The following is a 21,905-nucleotide window of genomic DNA, read 5'->3' as shown; positions in this document are numbered from 1 at the left end:
ATTTCATTATTTTCCTGTGAATGCCTGCAAGAAAATGAATCTCAAGGTAATATATAGTGACATATATGTACTTGATAATTTATTGTGACTTTGACTTCACTTTGAAATTACTCCACGTGTGATCCTGTAAATTACCCCATGAATTACCCCATAAATTACCCCATGAATTACCCCATCAGTTACCCTGTCAGTTACCCCATGAGTTATCATGTAAATCGCCCTGTGAGTTACTCCATCAGTTACCCCATGAGTTGTCATTGTAAATTACCACATGAATTACCCCATCAGTTACCCTGTGAATTACTCCATGAATTACCCATTGAGTTATCCTGTATAATTATGCCATTGGATAGGCTGTGATTTACTCCATGAGTGAATCCATCAATTACCCCATAAATTATCCTGTGAATTACCCTATGAGTTACCCCACTATTACCCCATGAGGTACCCCAATATTACCCCATAAATTACCCACTATTACCCCATGAGGTACCCCAATATTACCCCATAAATTACCCACTATTACCCCATGAGGTAGCCCACTATTACTCCATAAATTACCCACTATTACCCCATGAGATAGCCCACTATTACTCCATAAATTACCCACTATTACCCCATGAGTTACCCCACTATTACCCCATGAATTACCCCACTATTATCCCATAAGTTACCCCACTATTATCCCAAAAGTTACCCTGTGAATTACCCCTTGAGTTACCCAACTATTACCCCATGATTTACCCCACTGTTACCCAATGTTACCTCGTTAATTACCCTGTGAGTTCCCCTCTGTTACCCCAGGAGCTACCCTGAGCCATTCTTTGCTTCCTCCCACAGAAGTGTGCGAAGATGTGAAGGAGGAAGAGGTTGAGGACGACCCTCTGAAGAGGACAAACCAGCTATTTGGAGGCCTGATCCGGGACATCAGGCGGAGGTATCCCAAGTACCTGAGTGACATCCGGGATGCCTTCAACTGTCAGTGCCTGGCCGCAGTCATCTTCATCTATTTTGCTGCCCTGTCTCCTGCCATCACCTTCGGGGGGCTGCTCGGTAACTTCCTCCTCCCACTCCGGTGGAGAATTTATTTAGCGATACAGCGCGGAGTAGGCCCTTCTGCCCTTTCGAGCAGTGCTGCCCCAGCAAACCCCACCAATCCTGATTTAACCCTATCCTAATCACGGGACAATTTACAATCGCCAATTTACCTTCCCAGTATATCTTTGGACTGTGGGAGGAAACTGGAGCACCCGGGAAAAACCCACACATTCCACCGGGAGGACGTACAGATTATGTGGGAATTTAACGACACCCCAACCTGTAATACTGTCATGCTAACCACTACACTCCACCCCAATCTGTAATAGCATCATGCTAACCACTACACTCCACCCCAAGCTGTAATTGCATCATGCTAACCACTACACTCCACTCCAAGCTGTAATAGTGTCATGCTAACCACTACACTCCACCCCAAGCTGTAATAGCATCATGCTAACCACTACACTCCACTCCAAGCTGTAATAGCATCATGCTAACCGCTACACTCCAGCCCAACCTGTAATAGTGTTGTGCTAACCACTACACTCCACCCCAAGCTGTAATAGCATTGTACTAACCACTACACTGCACTCCAAGCTGTAATAGTGTCATGCTAACCACTACACTCCACCCCAAGCTGTAATAGCATTGTGCTAACCACTACACTCCACCCCAAGCTGTAATAGCACTGTGCTAATCACTACACTGCACCCCCCCCAAGCTGTAATAGCATCATGCTAACCACTACACTCCACGCCAAGCTGTAATAGCATTGTGCTAATCACTACACTCCACCCTAAGCTGTAATAGCATTGTGCTAACTACTACACTCCACCCTAAACTGTAATAGCATTGTAATAACCACTACACTCCACCCCAAGCTGTAATAGTGTCGTGCTAAGCACTACACTCTACCTCAACCTGTAATAGTGTCATGCTAACCACTATACTCCACCCCAACCTGTAATAGTGTCATGCTAACCACTACACTCCACCCCAAGCTTTAATGGTGTTGTGCTAACCATTACACTCCAACACCTCAAGCTGTAATAGTGTCAGGCTAACCACTACACTCCACCCCAAGCTGTGATAACATCATGCTAACCATTACACTCCACCCCAAGCTGTAATAGTGTTGTGCTAATTACTACACTGCACCCCAAGCTGTAATAGCATTGTTCTAACTACTACACTCCACCCTAAGCTGTAATAGTGTTGTGCTAACCACTACACTCCACCCCAAGCTGTAATAGCATTGTAATAACCACTACACTCCACCCCAAGCTGTGATAGTGTGCTGACCACTACACTCCACCGCAAGCTGTAATAGCATTCTGCTAACCATTACATTACCTCTCCTCCAATATCGACCTTAATGACGAGATCCAACGTCATCTTAAATGCGCTGGAACAGCTTTTGGACGTCTCCAAACAAGAGTCTTTCATGATCGTGACATCCACACAGACACCAAAATGTCAGTGTACAAAGCAGTGGTAATCCCAAAGCTCCTGTATGCATCAGAAACCTGGACAACATACCGACGACATGTGAAGGCACTTGAAAAGTTCCATCAATGCTGTCTTTGAAACATCTTAAATATCAGCTGGGAAGATAGAAGAACCAATGTCAGTGTGCTAATTGAAGCAAAAACAACAAGCATTGAAGCCTACGTCATCAAGAACCAACTAAGATGGAACGGTCATGTTGTTCAGATGAAAGATGAACGTCTGCCAAAACAAATCTTCTACTCCCAGTTTAAAGAAGGCAGGCGTAAAAGAGGCGGACAACAGAGGAGATTCAAAGATGTCTTAAAAGCCACATGAAGAAATGTAACGTCGACATCAACAATTGGGAAACCAACGCCAAGGACAGGAAACTCTGGCAAGCCATCATCCGAGAAGGAACAGCAACTTTCGAAGCCAACGGATGTGCAGAATTAGAAGAAAAGGGAAGAAAATGGAAAGAGAGGCAGCAACAACCAAAGCCTGATCTGCCATCTGGAACTACCTGTCCTGAATGTGGAAGAACTTACAAAGCCAAGATTGGACTCATAACAATACACATCAAAGTTGCTGGCGAACGCAGCAGGCCAGGCAGCATCTCTAGGAAGAGGTGCAGTCGACGTTTCGGGCCGAGACCCTTCGTCAGGACTAACTGAAGGAAGAGTTAGTAAGAGATTTGAAAGTGGGAGGGGGAGGGGGAGATCCAAAATGATAGGAGAAGACAGGAGGGGGAGGGATGGAGCCAAGAGCTGGACAGGTGATTGGCAAAAGGGATATGAGAGGATCATGGGACAGGAGGCCTAGGGAGAAAGAAAAGGGGAGGGGGGAAACCCAGAGGATGGGCAAGGGGTATAATGAGAGGGACAGAGGGAGAAAAAGGAGAGAGAGAAAAAGAATGTGTGTATATAAATAAATTTCGAATGGGGTACGAGGGGAGGTGGGGCATTAGCGGAAGTTTGAGAAGCCAATGTTCATGCCATCAGGTTGGAGGCTACCCAGACGGAATATAAGGTGTTGTTCCTCCACCCTGAGTGTGGCTTCATCTTTACAGTAGAGGAGGCCGTGGATAGACATATCAGAATGGGAATGGGATGTGGAATTAAAATGTGTGGCCACTGGGAGATCCGCTTTCTCTGGTGGACAGAGCGTAGGTGTTCAGCGAAACAATCTCCCAGGTTGTGTCGGGTCTCGCCAATATATAGAAGGCCACATCGGGAGCACCGGATGCAGTATATCACCCCAGCCGACTCACAGGTGAAGTGTCGCCTCACCTGGAAGGACTGTCTGGGGCCCTGAATGGTGGTGTGGGAGGAAGTGTAAGGGCATGTGTAGCACTTGTTTCACTTACAAGGATAAGTGCCAGGAGGGAGATCGGTGGGGAGGGATGGGGGGGGGAACGAATGGACAAGGGAGTTGCGTAGGGAGCAATCCCTGCGGAAAGCAAAGTGGGGGGAGGGAAAGATGCGCGTAGGGAGCGATCCCTGCGGAAAGCAGAGAGAGCATTCTATATATTGGCGAGACCCGACACAGACTGGGAGGTCATCTCGCTGAACACCTACGCTCTGTCCACCAGAGAAAGCAGGATCTCCCAGTGGCCACGCATTTTAATTCCACATCCCATTCCCATTCTGATATGTCTATCCACGGCCTCCTCTACTGTAAAGATGAAGCCACACTCAGGTTGGAGGAACAACATCTTATGTTCCGTTTGGGTAGCCTCCAACCTGATGACATGAACATTGACTTCTCAAACTTCCGCTAATGCCTCACCTCCCCCTCGTACCCCATCCATTCTTTATTTATATACACAAATTCTTTCTCTCTCCTTTTTCTCCCTCTGTCCCTCTCACTATACCCCTTGTCCATCCTCTGGGTTTTTCCCCCCCTCCCCCCGTCTTTCTCCCCAGGCCTCCTGTCCCATGATCCTCTCATATCCCTTTTGCCAATCACCTGTCCAACTCTTGGCTCCATCCCTCCTCCTCCTGTCTTCTCCTATCATTTTGGATCTCCCCCTCCCCCCCCACTTTCAAATCTCTTACTAGCTCTTCCTTCAGTTAGTCCTGACGAAGGGTCTCGGCCTGAAACGTCGACTGTACCTCTTCCTAGAGATGCTGCCTGGCCTGCTGCGTTCACCAGCAACTTTTATGTGTGTTGCTTGAATTTCCAGCATCTGCGGATTTCCTCGTGTTTGGACTCATAAGCCAGTTGAGAGCCCATAAGTAGATCAACAGAACGAAGACCATCATCCTCGACCTCGAGGGATAGCCATGACAACGATATTCCAACACTCCAAGCTGTAATAGCATTGTGCTAACCACTACACTCCACCCCAAGCTGTAATAGCATCATGCTAACCAGTACACTCCACCTCAACCTGTAATAGTGTCATGCTAACCACTACACTCCACGGCACGCTGTAATAGTGTTGTGCTAACCATTACACTCCACCCCAAGCTGTAATAGTGTTGTGCTAACTACTACATTCCGATGCCCAAAAATGCACCATTCTCCCTCCCTCCCTGGTCCTTACTCAGTAACTCCTTCCTCCCACTCCAGAGGAAAATGCAACTCTCTCCCTCCATGCTCCCTCCCCTCCCACCCTCATTCTCCTCCTTTCCCTTCCCCTTCCCTCCCTTCCTCAATTCTCCTTCCCCATGTTCCTTCCTTCTCCCTCCCTCCCTCCTTTATCTCTCCATCTCTCCACTTCCTCCTCACCTCTCTTCCATTACTCCCTCCCACTCACCCCACTCTTACTCCTCAATCTACCCCTCCTCCTACCCTCCTCTTCCCCTTCCCCTTTACTTTCTCCCATTCTCCCTCTCCTTCCCCCGCTCCTTCCACTTTCTCCATCCTCTCTTCCCTCCCTCCCTTCTTCCCTGTCTCCCTCTTTCATTTCTCTGTCCTCTCTCCCTCTCTCCTCAACCTCCTATCTTCCTCCCCTCCTCCATCCTCCTTCCTTTCCCTCTGTCATTTCTCTGTGTTCTGACCCTCCCTCACTCCCACAGACTCCCTCCTCTTCCTCCCTATTTTCCTCTCCTCCCATTCTCCCTCAAATTCCTCCTTCCTCTCCTTCTCAACTCCTCAAACCCATTGGCCCTCCCTCAATACTCCCTTCCTCACTTCTTCACTCTCTCCTTCAGTTCCTCACTCAATGTCTTATCAAAAAAAACCTGCCTGGGTTGATTTTATATAAAACATAACATAGAACAGTACAACACAGTACAGGCCCTTTGGCTTACAATGTTTTGCCAATCTTTTAAGCTACTCTGAGATCAACCTAACCTTCCCCTCCCACATAACTCTCCATTTTGCTTTCATCCCATACAAATTTCTAATGTATTTGCCTCTACCACCAACCCTGGGATGGCATTCCCTGCACATACCACTGTGTGTTTAAAAAAAAAACACTATCTCTAACATCATCCCCACACTTTCCTCCAATCACCTTAAAATTTTGCCCCCTCAAATTAGCCATTTTCACTCTGGACAAAGTCTCTGGTTGTCCACTGTTTACCTCTTATCATCTTGTACTCTGCTATCAAGTCACTTCTCATCGTCTTTCACTCCATGGAGAAAAGCTCCAGCTCACTCAGTCTTTCCCCATAAAACATGCTATCTAATCCAGGCAGCATCATACTCAATCTCCACTGCCCCTGTTCTTTTCCCTGTGTCCACCTTGTCAGCCGGTGTACTGGGCACAGTCATGGTCAGCACGTTACAGGAGAAACACTCCTACACTGGAGAGGGTGCAGAGAGATTTATGGGGATGATGCTAGGGCTGGGATAAAAAGAGGAAAGGGCTGGATAAGCAACACACATCAAAGTTGCTGGTGAACGCAGCAGGCCAGGCAGCATCTCTAGGAAGAGGTACAGTCGACATTTCAGGCCGAGACTCTTCGTCAGGACTAACTGAAGGAAGACCTAGTAAGAGATTTGAAAGTGGGAGGCGGAGGGAGAGATCCAAAATGATAGGGGAAGACAGGAGGGGGAAGGATGGAGCCAAGAGCTGGACAGGTGATTGGCAAAAGAGATATGAGAGGATCATGGGACATGAGGCCCAGGGAGAAGGAAAAGGGGGGAGGGGAACCCAGAGGATGGGCAAGGGGTGTAGTCAGAGGGACAGAGGGAGAAAAAGGAGAGAGAGAAAAAGAATGTGTGTATATAAATAAATAACGTATGGGGTATGAGGGGGAGGTAGGGCATTAGCAGAAGTTAGAGAAGTCAATGTTCATGCCATCAGGTTGGAGGCTACCCAGATGGAATATAAAGTACTCAGGTTGGAGGAACAACACTTTATATTCCGTCTGGGTAGCCTCCAACCTGATGGCATGAACACTGACTTCTCTAACTTCCGCTAATGCCCCACCTCCCCCTCATACCCCATCCGTTATTTATATACACACATTCTTTCTCTCACTCTCCTTTTTCTCCCTCTGTCCCTCTGACTATACCCCTTGCCCATCCTCTGGGTTTTCCCCCCTCCCCCTTTTCTTTCTCCCTGGGCCTCCTGTCCCATGATCCTCTCATATCCCTTTTGCCAATCACCTGTCCAGCTCTTGGCTCCATCCCTCCCCCTCCTGCCTTCTTCTATCATTTTGGATCCCCCCCTCCCCCTCCGACTTTCAAATCTCTTACTAGCTCTTTCTTCAGTTGGTCCTGACGAAGGGTCTCGGCCTGAAACGTCGACTGTACCTCTTCCTAGAGATGCTGCCTGGCCTGCTGCGTTCACCAGCAACTTTGATGTGTGTTGCTTGAGTATCCAGCATCTGCAGAATTCCTCGTGTTTGCGTTTTTAGAAGGACTGGATAAACTGGGCTTGTTTTCTTAGGACTGAAGGAGGCAGCTTATTTGAGATGTAGAAACTATCAGAGGCCCAGTGAACGTAAGGTTTTATAAGGTATTGGTCAGATTATATATAGAGTACAGTATTGTGAGTTCTGATGAAGGGTCTTGGCCCAAAACATTGACTCTTTTTTCCTTTGCATAGATGGTGCCAAACCTGCTGAGTTCCTCCAGCATTTTGTATGTGTTATTGTGGATTTCCAGCATCTGTAGAATTTCTTGTGTTTAGAGTATTGTGAGCAGTTTTGGGCTCCGTATCTAAGAAAGAATTTGCTGCCATTGAAGTGGGTTCAGAGGAGGTTCGTGAGAATGATCCCAGGATTGAAAGGGTTAACATATGAGAAATGCTTAATGGCTTTGGGCCTGTAATTACTGGAGTTTAGAATAATGAGGTGATCTCATTGAAGCCTTTTGAATATTGAAAAGCATAGACAGAAAGGATGTGGTGAGGATGTTTTCAATAGTAGGGGAGTCGTGGACCAGAGGGCACAGTCTCAGAATAGAAGGATATCCCTTTAAAGATTCAAAGTACATTGATTATTAAAGTATGTATGCTGCGTACAACCCTGAGATTCATCTTCTTACAGACAGCCACGCAGCAAAGAAACACCACAGAACCTGGTCAAAGAAACCAGAGATGAGGAGGAGTTTCTTTAGCCCACGGGTGGTGAACCTATGAAATTCATTGCCACAAGTGGCTGTGGAGGAAAAATCATTGTGTTACTTAAAACGTGGGAGAAAACAGAAGGATAAGTTTGGGATTGAGAGGGAAAATAAATTGGCCATCATAGAACGGCAGAGCAGACTTGATTGGCTGAATGTCCTAATTCTGGTGCTATGTTCCATGGGTAAGTAGAAAGTTATATTTCATTGGTAGTGGTGTAGGTATAGGAACAGTATTGGGGTGCACTTGCAGTCTGATGACCTGCAGAATCCGAATCAGTTTATCCTCATTGACATGTGTCATGAAACGTGCAGTGTGTAAAAAATAACTATAGGTTGCAATAAGAAATATAAAGACATACATAAGAAGTACAGAAAGAGAGCAGAAAGTGAGGAAATGTTCATGGGTTCATTGGCCATTCAGAACTTCTGTGGTGGAGAAGAGATGGTTCCTAAAGTGTTGATTAGGTATCTGGCTCCAGTACCTCCTTCCTGATGGTAGTAGTGAGACGAGGACATGCAGTGGACAGTGAGCGTCCTTCATGATGGGTGCCGAAGCCACCTTCTTGAGCCTAGAGGCCCGAAGGAGTTGGCTGGATTGACCACCCTCTGCAGCTTTTCTCAATCCTCTCCATAGCAGATGGTGATGCAACCAGTCAGAATGCTCACCACCGTACGCGTATAGAAATCTGCTTCAGTCTTTGGTGAAATGCCAAAGCAAACTTGCAAGAGTACAAGACCTAGTGATGGAAGGTGGGATTGTGTTGGAGCTCTGTTTCAATGGGCCAGCATGCGATGGACCAAATGATCTCCATGTGGCCTATTGCATCTCCATGATTTGGTAAGCCAACCCAGGGGTAGCTACTTGGTTTCAGCTAGACATGCTCAATCCCAGAACAAGGTCAACTAAACCATTCTCAACCTCACAGCAATATCCTAGCCAAGTCTCCCTCTTCAACTCTACATCCACATTCCCATTGTAAAGTTGGATGGAGTGTGCGTGTGTGGGGTCGGAGGGGCGGGGGGAGGAAAGCAGGTAATTCCATGGAAAAGGAGGGAGAAGAAACATCTGTTGTTGGAAGAGACTACACTGGAGAGGGCACAGAGGAAACCCAACATGGACACCATGCGTAGAGTCGGTGGTGGGAGAAATTGGAAAATTCCGACAGAAATGTAAGAGAGGACAGTTTATTAGACCATAATACATAAGTGCAGAATTAGGCCATTCGGCCCATAGAATATGCTCCACCATTCCATCATGGCTGATTTGTTATCCCTCTCAACCCCATTCTTCTGCCTTCTCCCCATAACCTTTGATGCCCTGACTAATCAACAACCCATCAATCTCCACTTTATATAGAGCCAATGACTTGACCTCCACAGTCATTTGTGCAATGGATTCCACAGATACACCATCCTCTGGCTAGTGAAAGCCCTCCTTATCTCTGTTTTGAAGGAACGTCCGTGTATTGTGAGGCTGTGCCCTTTGGCCCTAGACTCCCCGACTATAGGAAACATCTATTGTTGGATTGTTATCTGTTGTTGGAGGCGAACCCAGGATGGACACTACACTCAGAGTCAGTGGGAGAAATTGGAAAATGCTGATGTCAGAGAGGAAAGATGATAGAGAGATACACAGAGGAGAGGGATTAGTGGGATTTCCCTGGGACTGAATGGAATGACTGTCCTCTTATAAGACATAGGAGCAGAATTAGGCCATTCAGCCCATCGAGTCCGCTCCACCACTTCATCATGGCTGATCCCGGATCCCACTTACCTGCCTTCTCACCATATCCCTTGATGCCCCGACTAATTAGGAATTCAATCCTCTTGTGCCATTGGCTAGCATGGATATGATGGACCAAAAGGTCTCACCTAGACCACGTATAGTTCACTTTCAGGGGAATCTGAGGGGGGACTTCTTCACTCAGAGGTGAGGAGAGTGTGGAGTGAGCTGCCAGTGCAAGTAGTGGATGTGGGTTTGATTGCAACAATTAAGAGAAGTTTAGATAAATAAATTTAGATTCAGACTTATTGATCACATGTACTGTACATCAAAACATACTGTTGTTTGTGTTAACAAGCCAACACACACGTGCTGGGGTCAGCACACAAATGTCACCGGACATTCTGGCGCCAATATAACATGTTCACCATGTTTGGCAGAACAACACTGAACACAACGAAACAGAGCACAACCAGCAATCAAACAACAAAATCAGAACAAAGCAACACACACAAAATGCTGGAGAAACTCAAACACGAGGAAATCTGCAATGCTAGAATTTCAAGCAACACACATCAAAGTTGCTGGTGAACGCAGCAGGTCAGGCAGCATCTCTAGGAAGAGGTACAGTCGACGTTTCGGGCCAAGACCCTTCGTCAGGACTAACTGAAGGAAGAGCCCCTCCCACTTTCAAATCTCTTACCAGCTCTTCTTTCAGTTAGTCCTAACGAGGGGTCTCGGCCTGAGACGTCGACTGTACCTCTTCCTAGAGATGCTGTCTGACCTGCTGCGTTCACCAGCAACTTTTATATGTGTTGATGGAGGAACTCAGCAGGTCAGGCAGCGTCTATGGAAATGAATGAACGATCAACATTTCAGGCTGAGACCCTTCATTAAGACTGGAAAGGAAGGGGGAAGATGCCAGAATAAAAAGTTGAGGAGATGGAGTAGGATAGCTGGGTGTTAGGTGAAGCCAGGTGGGTGGGAAAGGTAAGGGGCAGGAGAGGAAGGAATCTGACAGGAGAGTAGAGTGGTCCATCAGAGAAAGGGAAGGAGGATTGGACCCAGGGGAAGGTGATAGGCAGGTGAGAAGAGGTGAGGCCAGAGTGGGAGTAGAAGAAGAGGAGAGGGGGAGGGGGAGGGATTTTTTTTTACTGGGAGGAGAAATCTATATTCACACCATCAGGTCAGAGGCTACCCAGATGGAAACTATCCTGAGGGTAACCTCATTGTGGCACAAGGGGATGCTATGGGCCCACATGTTGGAACGAGACACAGCCTCAGAATAGAGGGGCAGCCTTTTAGAACAGAGATGAGGAGGAATTTCTTTAGCTAGATTGTGGTGAATCTGTGAAATTCATTGCCACAGGCAGCTGTGGAGGCCAAGTCTTTACGCGTATTTAAGGCAGAGGTTGATAGATTCTTGATTGGTTAAGGCATGAAGGGATACGGGGAGAAGGCAAGAGATTGGGGATGAGAGGAAAATCGAATGGCCACAATGAAATGGTAGAGCAGACTCGATGGGCCAAATGGCCTAATTCTGCTCCTAAATTATCTGGTCTTATGAGTCAGAAGTAAAATGTTTGGTCATGAGACAGTTCCACTTTTGGTGTATGAGGCAGAGGTGCTCAACAAAGTGCTCCCCCAAATCACAACGGATCTCACCATTGTAGAGGAGGCTGCATCAGGAGTACAGGACACAGTAGATTTGCAGGTGAAGTGTTGCCTCACCTGGAAGGGCTGTTTGGGGCCCTGAATGGAGGTGAAGAAGGAAGTGAATGGACAGGTGAAGCTCTTAGCCTGCTTGCAGGGGTAAGTGCCAGGAGGGACGAATGGACAAGGAATCATGGAGGAGGTGATCCCTGCGGAAAGCGGGGTGGGGAGGAGATGTAAAGATATGTTTGGTGGTAAGATCTCTTTGAAGATGACGCAAGTTGCAGAGAATGGTGCGTTGGATGCTCATGGGATGGTAGGTAAGGACAAGGGAAATTCTATCACCCTTAAGGCAGCGGGAAGATGGTGTGAGTGTGGATGTTCAGAAAATGGAGGAGATGTGGGTGAGGTCAGCATCAGTGGTGGAGGAAGGGAAACCCCGTTCTTTGAAAAAGGAAGACATCTCTTTACGCGTATTTAAGACAGAGGTTGATAGATTCTTGATTGGTTAAGGCATGTCCTGGAAAGGAGAGCCATATCCTGGGAACAAATGTGGTGGAGATGAAGGAATTAAGAAAAGGGAATAACATTCTTACAGGAGACAGGGTGGGAACGGTATAGTCAGGATAATGATGGGAAGCAGCAGTAAGTTTATAAAAGATGTCGGACAGCAGTTTGTCTCCAGAGATGGAGGCAGAGAGATTGAGGGAGGTGTCAAAATAATTCCTTTTCCTTCCTCACACCCATGCACACAGGAAGTCCTCTAACAGGCCAGGCATGGTGCATGGATGTGTGGTGTATGGAGGGTATGGGCTAAGAGTGGGTCAATGCAAATAGGCAGAATAGTAACTTGCATGGAGTAGATTGGCCAAAAGATCTATTTCTGTGCTGTAGTTCTTATAACCTTATAACCAAAGGTTAAAGATCTTGGGTCAAGGGAGAAATATTTAAGGGATATCTGAGGGGGATCTTTTTCACTCAGAGGTGGAGCAACCTGCCATTGAATGTGGGTTTGATTTGAATATTTAAAAGAAGTTTGGATAGGTCCATGGGTGGGAAGGGTATGGAGGGTTGTGGTCCTGGTGCAGATCAATGGGACTAAGCGGAATAACAGTTTGACATAGACTAGATGGACTGAGGGGCCTGTTCCTGTGTTGTAGCACTCTATGACTTGAGAGAGGACAGCAGTTTCTATGAGATACCGGCTTTACAATAGTCTCTCCTGCTAATGATGGGACTCCATCATCTTTTCCAGGTACAAAGACTGAGGGTCTGATCGGGGTGTCGGAGTTGATCGTCTCAACATCAGCAATGGGCATCTTCTTCTCCCTGTTCGGTGCTCAGCCACTTCTGGTGATTGGATTCACGGGTCCGCTGCTGGTGTTCGAGGAAGCGTTTTACAATGTAAGGGCAACGCAGAGTTCGGTTACTTACACACACACACACACACACACACACGTCTGCGGAGGGAGGAAGTAAATGTAATGGCTCAGGTCGATGACCTTCCAGGGAAAAGTTAGAAATGCAGCAAGGTTCCAGGGAGGGCAAAGAGGACAACGGGATGGTGTGCGACGGGGTGGAGAGCAAGTAAGACTGGTGGTGTTGTTTCCAGAGCGAGGAGTAGTGGTTAACAACCCCATGGTGCTGCTGCCTGCAGAGAGATGGTGGTTCAGGATCAAAGATCAATTTTATTTGCCGTATTTATTTACGGAAAATTAGGAATTTGCTGTCGTGTGTTGGTCAGGGCACGACATGCCACGTCCATGGTAGCAGTTAGTGCAAAGCTATTACAGCTCAAGGCTTTGAAGTTCGGAATTCAATTCCGGTGACCTCTGTAAGAAATTTAGTGTGTTCTTCCTGTGTGCAGGTGGGTTTCCTCCAGGTGCTTCTGTTCCCTCCCACAGTCCAAATATGCACCAGTCAGTAGGCTGATTGGCCATTGTAAATTGTCCTGTGGCTAGGCTAGGGTTAAGTTGCTGGTTTGCTGAGCAGTGCAGCTCGGAGGGCTGGATGAGCCTGTTCAGCACTATTGGCTAAATCAATAAATAAACAGCATTCAACAATTATAAAAAATGTCTAAAAATGTTAAAGTATATGGAATAAGATGTGCATAAATACATCAAACCCAGCATGTAATTACAACGTCAACAGCATTATAAGTATTATGAGTCCTGATGAAGGGTCTCAGCCCGAAATGTCAGCTGTTTTTTCATTTCCATCAATGCCAGACTGGCTGAGTTTCACCAGCATTTCGTGTGCGTTACTCTGGATTTTCAGCACCTGCAGAATCTCTTGTGTTCAGCATTATAAAAAGTGGTTGAAAGTGTTTACAGTGCAGTGCAGTGATGGGGGGGTAGCAGATAGAGGGGGTAGGGTGGCTAACCAGAATGGTTGATCAGATTATCTGCCAGGGAGAAGAAACATTTAAGATGGAGTGGTTTTGTTTAAGTAGCCCTATATCGCTTTCCACAAGAGAGCTTTTGGAAAAGGCAGTTTGCAGGGTGGTTAATGTCCACTATGGTTTTTACTGTCCACTACTTTGTCCTGGACACATACAAGTCCTGCAGTGATGGTAGACTGCAGCCAATGAACTTTGCTGCTGACCTGACAATTGACTGTAGTTTTTGTGTATTGAGAGAAGGTGCTGCACCGAACCAGACGGTAATGGCTGATGTGAGGATACTCTCTATGATGGCAGTGTAGAATAAAGGCTGATTTATACTTGTGCGTCAAATGTACACCGTAGGTACGGCGTAGCAGCGTACCCTACGCTGTACTCTACGCCGAACCCTACGCCATAGCCTAACGCACACCTCCCCCAAAATGTAACTAGGCGTCGCGGCGACGCAGACCAAAACAGCTGTGATTGGTCCGCTTGGTAGCATCGCATTTCCTCCTATGCTGCAATAGCTTCCCATTGGGCGACTGAAGGGCAGGGAAGGAACTCTGGCTGCAATGCTTTCCATAAAGCTTTACAGACCTCCAAAATTATGGAGGACCCTGTGCTTGACGCCAGTTTGTAGCTAGCTGCTACAGCCTGTTGACTTCCACCTGAAGCTAAAACTCGAATGGTGATTGCCAGTCTCAGAGTAAACTGTGCATACTCTGATGTGAAATAAATGGTTGGAGACGATGAACCAAATTGTCAAATCTACCTGCCAACATCCGAAAATATTTGAAATGCATTTCCTCATCCACGTCTCTTGGTGGCCAGACAAGCACAGAAAATTCACCCTCCTTCAGTTTCAGTCGCCATTGTTTGAATTTTGAGTTTCTTCATGTTGAGTTTTAACACAAAGAAACTCAACACAGTGGCATAGAAACCCCACCGTCAACTAGCATTATGGTGGTGAATTGCAGAGCGATGCAGACACACCAACGCACAAGTAGAAATGCTCACAACGGCGCAGGCTGCGGCGCAAGCTAGAATGCACAAGTGTAAGTCAGCCTTTACACGTGTATGTTCTGGGGAAGATGGAATTTTACCAACTGTCACAAGAAGTACATCCTCTGCTGAATCTTTTATTAATGAAGAAGATTTGGTTCTCCCACATGAAGTCGTACGAAATAATGATGCCCAGGAACCTGAATGTTGAAACAAGGCTAATTGTAGAGTTGTTGATGATGAGTGGGCGGTGTTTAGCAGAAGTTGAGTCTGGTAAATCAGATTAATATTGTCACATGTACCAAGGTACAGGGAAAAGCTTGTCTTGTATGCTGTTCATACAGAACAATGGTGCATTGGGGTAGAACAATGTAAAACAATAATGGAATGCAGAATCATAAACACAAGAGATTCTGCAGATGCTGGAAATCCAGAGCAACACACACAAAATGCTGGAGGAACTCAGCAGGCCAGGCAGCATCTATGGACGGGAATAAACAGTTGACATTTTGGGCTGAGACCCTTCATCAGGTCTGGAAAGGAAGGCGAAAGAAAGCAGAATAAGGTGGGGGGAAAGGGACATACCAACTGGCAGGTGATAGGTGAGACCAGGTGATAACTGAGACCAGGTGATGGGGACAGTGGGTGGGTGGAGGAGGAGGGATTAAGCTGGGAGGGGATAGGTAAAACCAGGTGATAACTGAGACCAGGTGAGGGGGACAGTGGGTGGGTGGAGGAGGAGGAGGGATTAAGCTAGAAGGGGATAGGTAAGACCAGGTGAGGGGGACAGTGGGTGGGTGGAGGAGCAGGGATTAAGCTGAGAGGTGATAGGTGAAAAAGGTAAAGGGCTGAAGAAGAAGGAATCTAACAGGAGAGAGAGTGGAATCAGAATCAGGTTTATTATCACCGGCATGTGACGTGAAATTTGCTAACTTAGCAGCAGCAGCAGTTCAGTGCAATACATAATCTAGCAGAGAGAAAAAAAATAAAACATAATAATAAATAAACAAGTAAATCAATTATGTATATTGAATAGATTTTTAAAATGTGCAAAAACAAATTTACTGTATATTAAAAAAGGTGAGATAGTGTCCAAAGCTTCAATGTCTATTTAGGAATCAGATAGCAGAGGGGAAGAGGAAGCTGTTCCTGAATCGCTGAGTGTGTGCCTTCAGGCTTCTGTATCTCCTACCTGATGGTAACAGTGAGAAAAGGGCATTCCCTGGGTGCTGGAGGTCCATAATAATGGACGCTGACTTTCTGAGACACCGCTCCCTAAAGATGTCCTGGGTACTTTGTAGGCTGGTGCCCAAGATGGAGCTGACTAGATTTACAACCTTTTGCAGCTTCTTTCGGTCCTGTGCAGTAGTTCCCCCCCCCCACCCCCACCATACCAGACAGTGATGCAGCCTGTCAGAATGCTTTCCACCGTACAACTACAGAAGTTTTTGAGTGTATTTGTTGACATGCCAAATCCCTTCAAACTCCTAATGAAGTACAGCTGCTGTCTTGCCTTCTTTATGACTACATTGATATGTTGGGACCAGATTAGATCCTCAGAGATCTTGACACCCAGGAACTTGAAGCTGCTCGCTCTCTCCACTTCTGATCCCTCTATGAGGACTGGTATGTATTCCTTCATCTCACCCTTCCTGAAGTCCACAACCAGCTCTTTCGTTTTACTGACGTTGAGTGCCAGGTTGTTGCTGTGACACCACTCCACTAGTTGGCATATCTCACTCCTGTACGCCCTCTCGTCACCACCTGAGAATCTACCAACAATGATTGTATCGTCAGCAAATTTGTGGATGGTATTTGAGCTATGCCTAGCCACACAGTCATGTGTATATAGGGAGTAGATCAGTGGGCTAAGCACACAACCCTGAGGTGCGCCAGTGTTGATTGTCAGCAAGGAGGATATGTTATCAGCAATCCGGACAGATTGTGGTCTTCTGGTTAGAAAGTCGAGGATCCATTTGCGGAGGGAGGTACAGAGGCTCAGGTTCTGCAACTTCTCAATCAGGATTGTGGGAATGATGGTATTAAATGCTGAGTATAAAGTGTAACAACTACAAAGTGCAGCACAGGTAGACAATAAGGTGCAAGGTCATAAAGTAGAATGTGGGGTCATACTAGGGAAGCATTCAGTCATCTTATCACAATGGGGTAGAAGCTGTCCTTGATCCTGGAGGTACGTGCTTTTAGGCTTTTGTATCTTCTACCTGTGGGAGAGGGGAGAAGGGAGAACGTCTGGGGTGGGTAGGTAAAGGTCTTTGACAATGCTGGCTGCTTTACCAAAGTACGAGAAATATAGACAGACTCCATTAAGGGAAGTCTGGTCTCCACGATGTGCTGAACTATGTCCATAACTTTGCAATTTCTTGCAGTACACAGGTGGAACAGTTGTCGTACTAAGTTGTGATGCATCCAGATAGGATGCTTTCTATGGTGCATTAATAAAAATTGGCAAGGGTCAATGGGTACGTGCTGAATTTCTTTAGTTTCTTTGATGTATGATGCACATTTGATAGCTCTGGGCCTGTACTCACTGGAGTTTAGAAGAATGAGGGAGGGAGGATTTCATTGAAACCAATCTAATATTAAAAGACCTAGATAGAGTTTGACGTGGAAAGAATGTTTCCTATAGTGGGAGAGTCTGGGACCGGAAAGCACAGCGTCAGAATACAAGGACATTAAATTAGAGCAAGGATGAAGAGGAATTTCTTTAACCAGAGGATAGTGACCCTGTTACACACAGCTGTGGAGGCCAAGTCATCGTGCATATTTAAAGTGGGGATGATCAATTCTTGGGTTTGAGAGGAACAATAAATCAGCCATGATGGGATCTCAGAGCAGTCTTGCTGGGCCAAGTGGCCTAATTCTGCTCCTGTATTTATGGTCTTATAGTCTTAATTAGTTCACAGAGGAGCTGTCAGGCAAGTTAAATGTTAACTCTTTTCTCCCCTTTCCTCCCATTATCTGAACCACCCTCCCCTTCCCCACCAATCTCCAACCCAACTCTGCCACCAGTTTAGCAAGAACCGGAACATTGACTATCTCACTGGCCGCGTATGGATTGGGTTTTGGCTCATGTTCATTGTGCTCATCGCGGTGGCCTTTGAGGGCAGCTTGCTGGTTCGATACATCTCCCCCTTCACCCAGGAGGTCTTCGCCTTCCTCATCTCTGCCATCTTCATCTATGAGACCCTGAAAAATCTCAGCATGGTAAGTGCTCACCAAGTCCCTGCCGGACCCGCCTATTCATCCACATCACGCTGCTGGGTGACACGGATTTAGAGGGAAGATTACTAGAATGGAATTGGAAATGAGGGTTGAATATTGAAAGGCCTAAATAGAGTGGGTATGCAGAGAACGTTTCCCATAGTGGAAAGTCTAGAACCAAGGGTGGAGCCTCAGAATGCAAGGATGTCCATCTAGAACAGAGATGAGGAGGAATTTCTTTAGCCAGAGGGTGGTGAATCTGTGGAATTCATTGCAATGCAGACAGCAGAGGTTGTTAGGTTGTTGATTAATAAGAGTGTCATAAGTTAGAGAGAGAAGAGAGGAGAATGAGATTTGGAGGGATAATAAATCAACCATGATAGAATGGAGGAGCAGACTTGAAGGGCTGAATGGCCTAATCTGCTCCTATGTCATATGGTCTACAGATATCCGAAGAAAGGGGAGTTTCCTCAGAGCAGAGATAGTTAAGGGGAAATTTAACTGAGGCAGCCCAATCACCAAGGGTAAATTGGTAAATTAGTTCATTATTGTCACAATTAACGATGTACAGACTTGCGTACTATCTATAAAGAATATTTCATTACAACAGTCCATTGAGGGAGAAGGAAGTATGTCACAAGAAAAACATAAATTACGCCCAATTTTTACAAGTAAGAAAACAATTAGAACAAAATAAAATGTTCGTTTTAGAACAAAGTGGTGATAGTTTTGCCATTCTGAGGTGGTAGTTAGGGTTATGCCGGTTGGATCAAGAACCAAATGGTTGAAGGGAAGCAGCTGTTCCTGAACTTATAAAGATTTACAAAATCGTGAGGGACATAGGTAGGGAGATAGTTACAATCTTTTCCCCAAGGTAGGTTTCAGGTGGAGGGGGGAAACATTTAAAAGGGAGCTGAGGGGTAACTTTTCTACACAGAGGACAGTAGATTTTAAAAAATGATTAAAAAGATTAGTTTTATTTATCACATTACAGTGAAACATCAAAACATACAGTTTTGCATTAGCAACTAACACAGTTTAACGATGTGCTGGGGGCAGCCCTGTGTGTCGGCTTCCAGCACCAGTATGGCATGCCCACAACCCACTAACTATAACCATATGAATTTAGTATGTGGGAGGAAAGTGGAGCACCCGGAGGAAACCCACAGAGTCACAGAGAGACCATCCAAACTCCTTACAGAGAGTGGCAGAAATTGAACCCTGATCTTAGAGCTAGCACTGTAAGTGTTACTCCACCAGCTACGCTACAGTGTCCTTAATCTTGATCCTCAAAAAATCATGAGGGAGGTAGTTACAATCTTTTCCCAGGGTCAAGGAGTCTAAAGCGAGAGGGTATTGGTTTAAGGTGGAGATGGGAAAGATATAAAAGGGATCTGATGGGCAACTTTTTCACACGGTCGGTGTAGGTTTATGGAGCGAGTTTACCAGAGGCAGTAGTTGGGACAACAATACTTATAAGAATTTTGGACAGGTACGAGGATAGGAACACTTTACAGATAAAGTATAGGGGCCAAGCACTGGTAAATTGGACCAGCTCAGAAAGACAGCATGGACAAGTTGTACCAAAGGGGTTTGCTTCTATGTTGTATGATTGTATGAATCTATGAGTTTTCATTGGAATGAGTTGCCTGAAAAAAACCAAAAAAAAAGGAATTGAAGAAATAACAGGAGAACAAAACATTCTGAGGCTCTGAGTAGCGGATAGGGTGAGTAGGACGAGCACAAGTGGGATGGATCTAAAGACCTCTATTTGTGTTTCAGATCAAAAAGTCTTAGTTGGTGACTTACCTTCTCCCTGTTTCCAGGTCTTCTCAGAACATCCACTTCTCAAGACCTACCCTCCTGACACAGGGACAAGGGCCAACTATACACAGGATATGATGGTGCAGATGCAACCCAACACAGCCCTCCTATCTCTGGTCCTGATGGTTGGCACCTTCTTCATTGCCTACTTCCTGAGGAAGTTCAGGAACAGCCGCTTTCTTGGGGGAGGTGTAAGTATGGCGAGGGGTAATTCTGTGCACCCTCTGCCCTTCCCTCCCCTCCTCTCCTTGTTGCAAACAGAGATACATGGGGACCAACTCACAATGTGCTGGAGGAACTCAGAACTTAAGGCAGAGGAATAAACAGACGACATTCTGGGCCAAGACCCTCCATCAGGACTGGAAAGGAAGGGGCTAGAATCCAGATTAAGAAGATGGGGATACAGGATGTGATGCTGGTAGAAGTAACACACAAAATGCTGGAGGAACGCAGGCAACATCTATGGAAGGGAATAAACATTCAACATCTCAGGACTGGTAAGCAAGGGTCAGAAGCCAGAATAAATTGGGGGAAGGGGGAGGAGGACAAGTTGACAGGTCATAGGTGAGACCAGGTGAGGAGGAAGGTGGCTGGTGAGGGATGGAGTGAGAAGTAAGAAGCTGGGAGGGAATAGGTGGAAGAGGTAAAGGGCTGAAGAAGGAGGAATCTAATAGAAGAGTAAACCATTGAAGAAAAGGAAGGAGGAAGAGCACCAGAGGGAGCTGATGGGCAGGTGAAGAGGAGAGAAGGGGTGAGAGTGGAACCAGAGTGGTGAGTGGAAAAAGAGAGAAGGGTGAATGAGAAATTAATAAAAGTTAGAGAGATCAATGTTCATGCCACCAGGTTGGATGCTATCCAGTGCCCTCAGCTCCTTACTTCATCCCTCTCCCTCAGGCATATGAGGGCAGAGCCTGCCATGATTGTAGTTGGCTTATTATTGTGACATGTAGCAAAGTGCAATGGAAAACCTTGTCTTGCCGTCATACAGTGTGTTTCATCACATCAGTGTATTAATGGAAAACAATAGCAGGTTGCAGAATGAAGTGTTACAATTGCAGAGAATGTGCAGTGCAGGTCAACAATAGGCTGCATGGTCATAATGAGGGAGAGTGTGAGGTCAAGAGTCCATCTTTACATATTTGGGACTGTTCAATAGTCTTCTAACAGCAGGGTCTTTGAGCCTGGTGGTACATCCTTTTATCTTTTATATCATCTGCCCAATGGGAAGGGGAGAAGAGGGAACATCCAGGATCGGTAGGGTCAATGATCATGTTGGCAGCTTTACTGAGGCAGTGAGAAGTATAGACCGAGTTCATGGACGGAAGAATGGTTTCTGTGATGTGCTGAGCAGTGTCCACAGCTCTCTGGAATTTCCTGTGGTCACATGCAGGCTCCTGGCCCAAAACGCTGACAGTTTATTCCTCTCCATAGATGCTGCCTGACCTGAGTTCCTCCAGCATTTTGTGTGTGTGTTCCCCAGATACGTCACAAGCAGAACAGCAGCCATACCAAGCTGTGATGCATCCAAATAGAACACATGCCATGACCATATAGAGGCTGTTAGAAGCTACAGAGGTAAATTCAAGACTCAAAATTGTCTAATGTCATTTCCGGCACACAAGCTTAAAAGAGAACAAAATAATTGTTACTCCAGATCTGATGCAGCACAAAAACAAATCACAAGAAGATAGAGGAACACAATAACTTTAGGTATATAAGGTAGCTTGTATACCTAGATTGTGTGTCCATAAAGTAATGCTAGGCACAGCAGCGTCTGTACATCAGATGACGCTGACAGAAAATGATAAAGTAGTGGTGCTGGGGGGTCTGGAGGGAGTAGGTTAGTGGGTGGAGGTGTTGATCAGCCTTGGGGAAAATATTTGTTTTTGAGTCTGGTGGTTCTGGCATGAATGCTACGTAGCTTCCTCCCTGATGGGAGTGGGACTAACAGTCCAATGATAGGGTGTGTGGGATCCTTCATGATGTTACTGGCCTTTTTCTAGCACCTTTCTGTATATATATATATGTCCTTGAAGGTGGGTAAGC

At 46.1% G+C, this 21,905-nt stretch overlaps 1 protein-coding gene across 1 annotated transcript in view; it reads left to right on the top strand.

The window, feature by feature from the left end:
• The window catches only part of LOC140199268 (anion exchange protein 3-like), a 154,845-nt gene that overhangs the window by 112,436 nt on the left and 20,504 nt on the right, over positions 1-21,905 (top strand). Inside the window, exons 14-17 of the mRNA XM_072261033.1 lie at positions 841-1,053; positions 12,684-12,832; positions 17,844-18,038; positions 19,862-20,050. Of these exons, the coding sequence (XP_072117134.1) occupies positions 841-1,053; positions 12,684-12,832; positions 17,844-18,038; positions 19,862-20,050 (746 nt within the window). The remainder of the gene's footprint in view (positions 1-840; positions 1,054-12,683; positions 12,833-17,843; positions 18,039-19,861; positions 20,051-21,905) is intronic.

The sequence above is a fragment of the Mobula birostris genome, chromosome 6 (genome assembly GCF_030028105.1).
Source record: "Mobula birostris isolate sMobBir1 chromosome 6, sMobBir1.hap1, whole genome shotgun sequence".
Classification (NCBI taxonomy): domain Eukaryota; kingdom Metazoa; phylum Chordata; class Chondrichthyes; order Myliobatiformes; family Myliobatidae; genus Mobula; species Mobula birostris.
The sequence above is the reverse complement of the archived record's forward strand: the minus strand, read 5'-3'. Positions and strand labels throughout refer to the sequence as shown.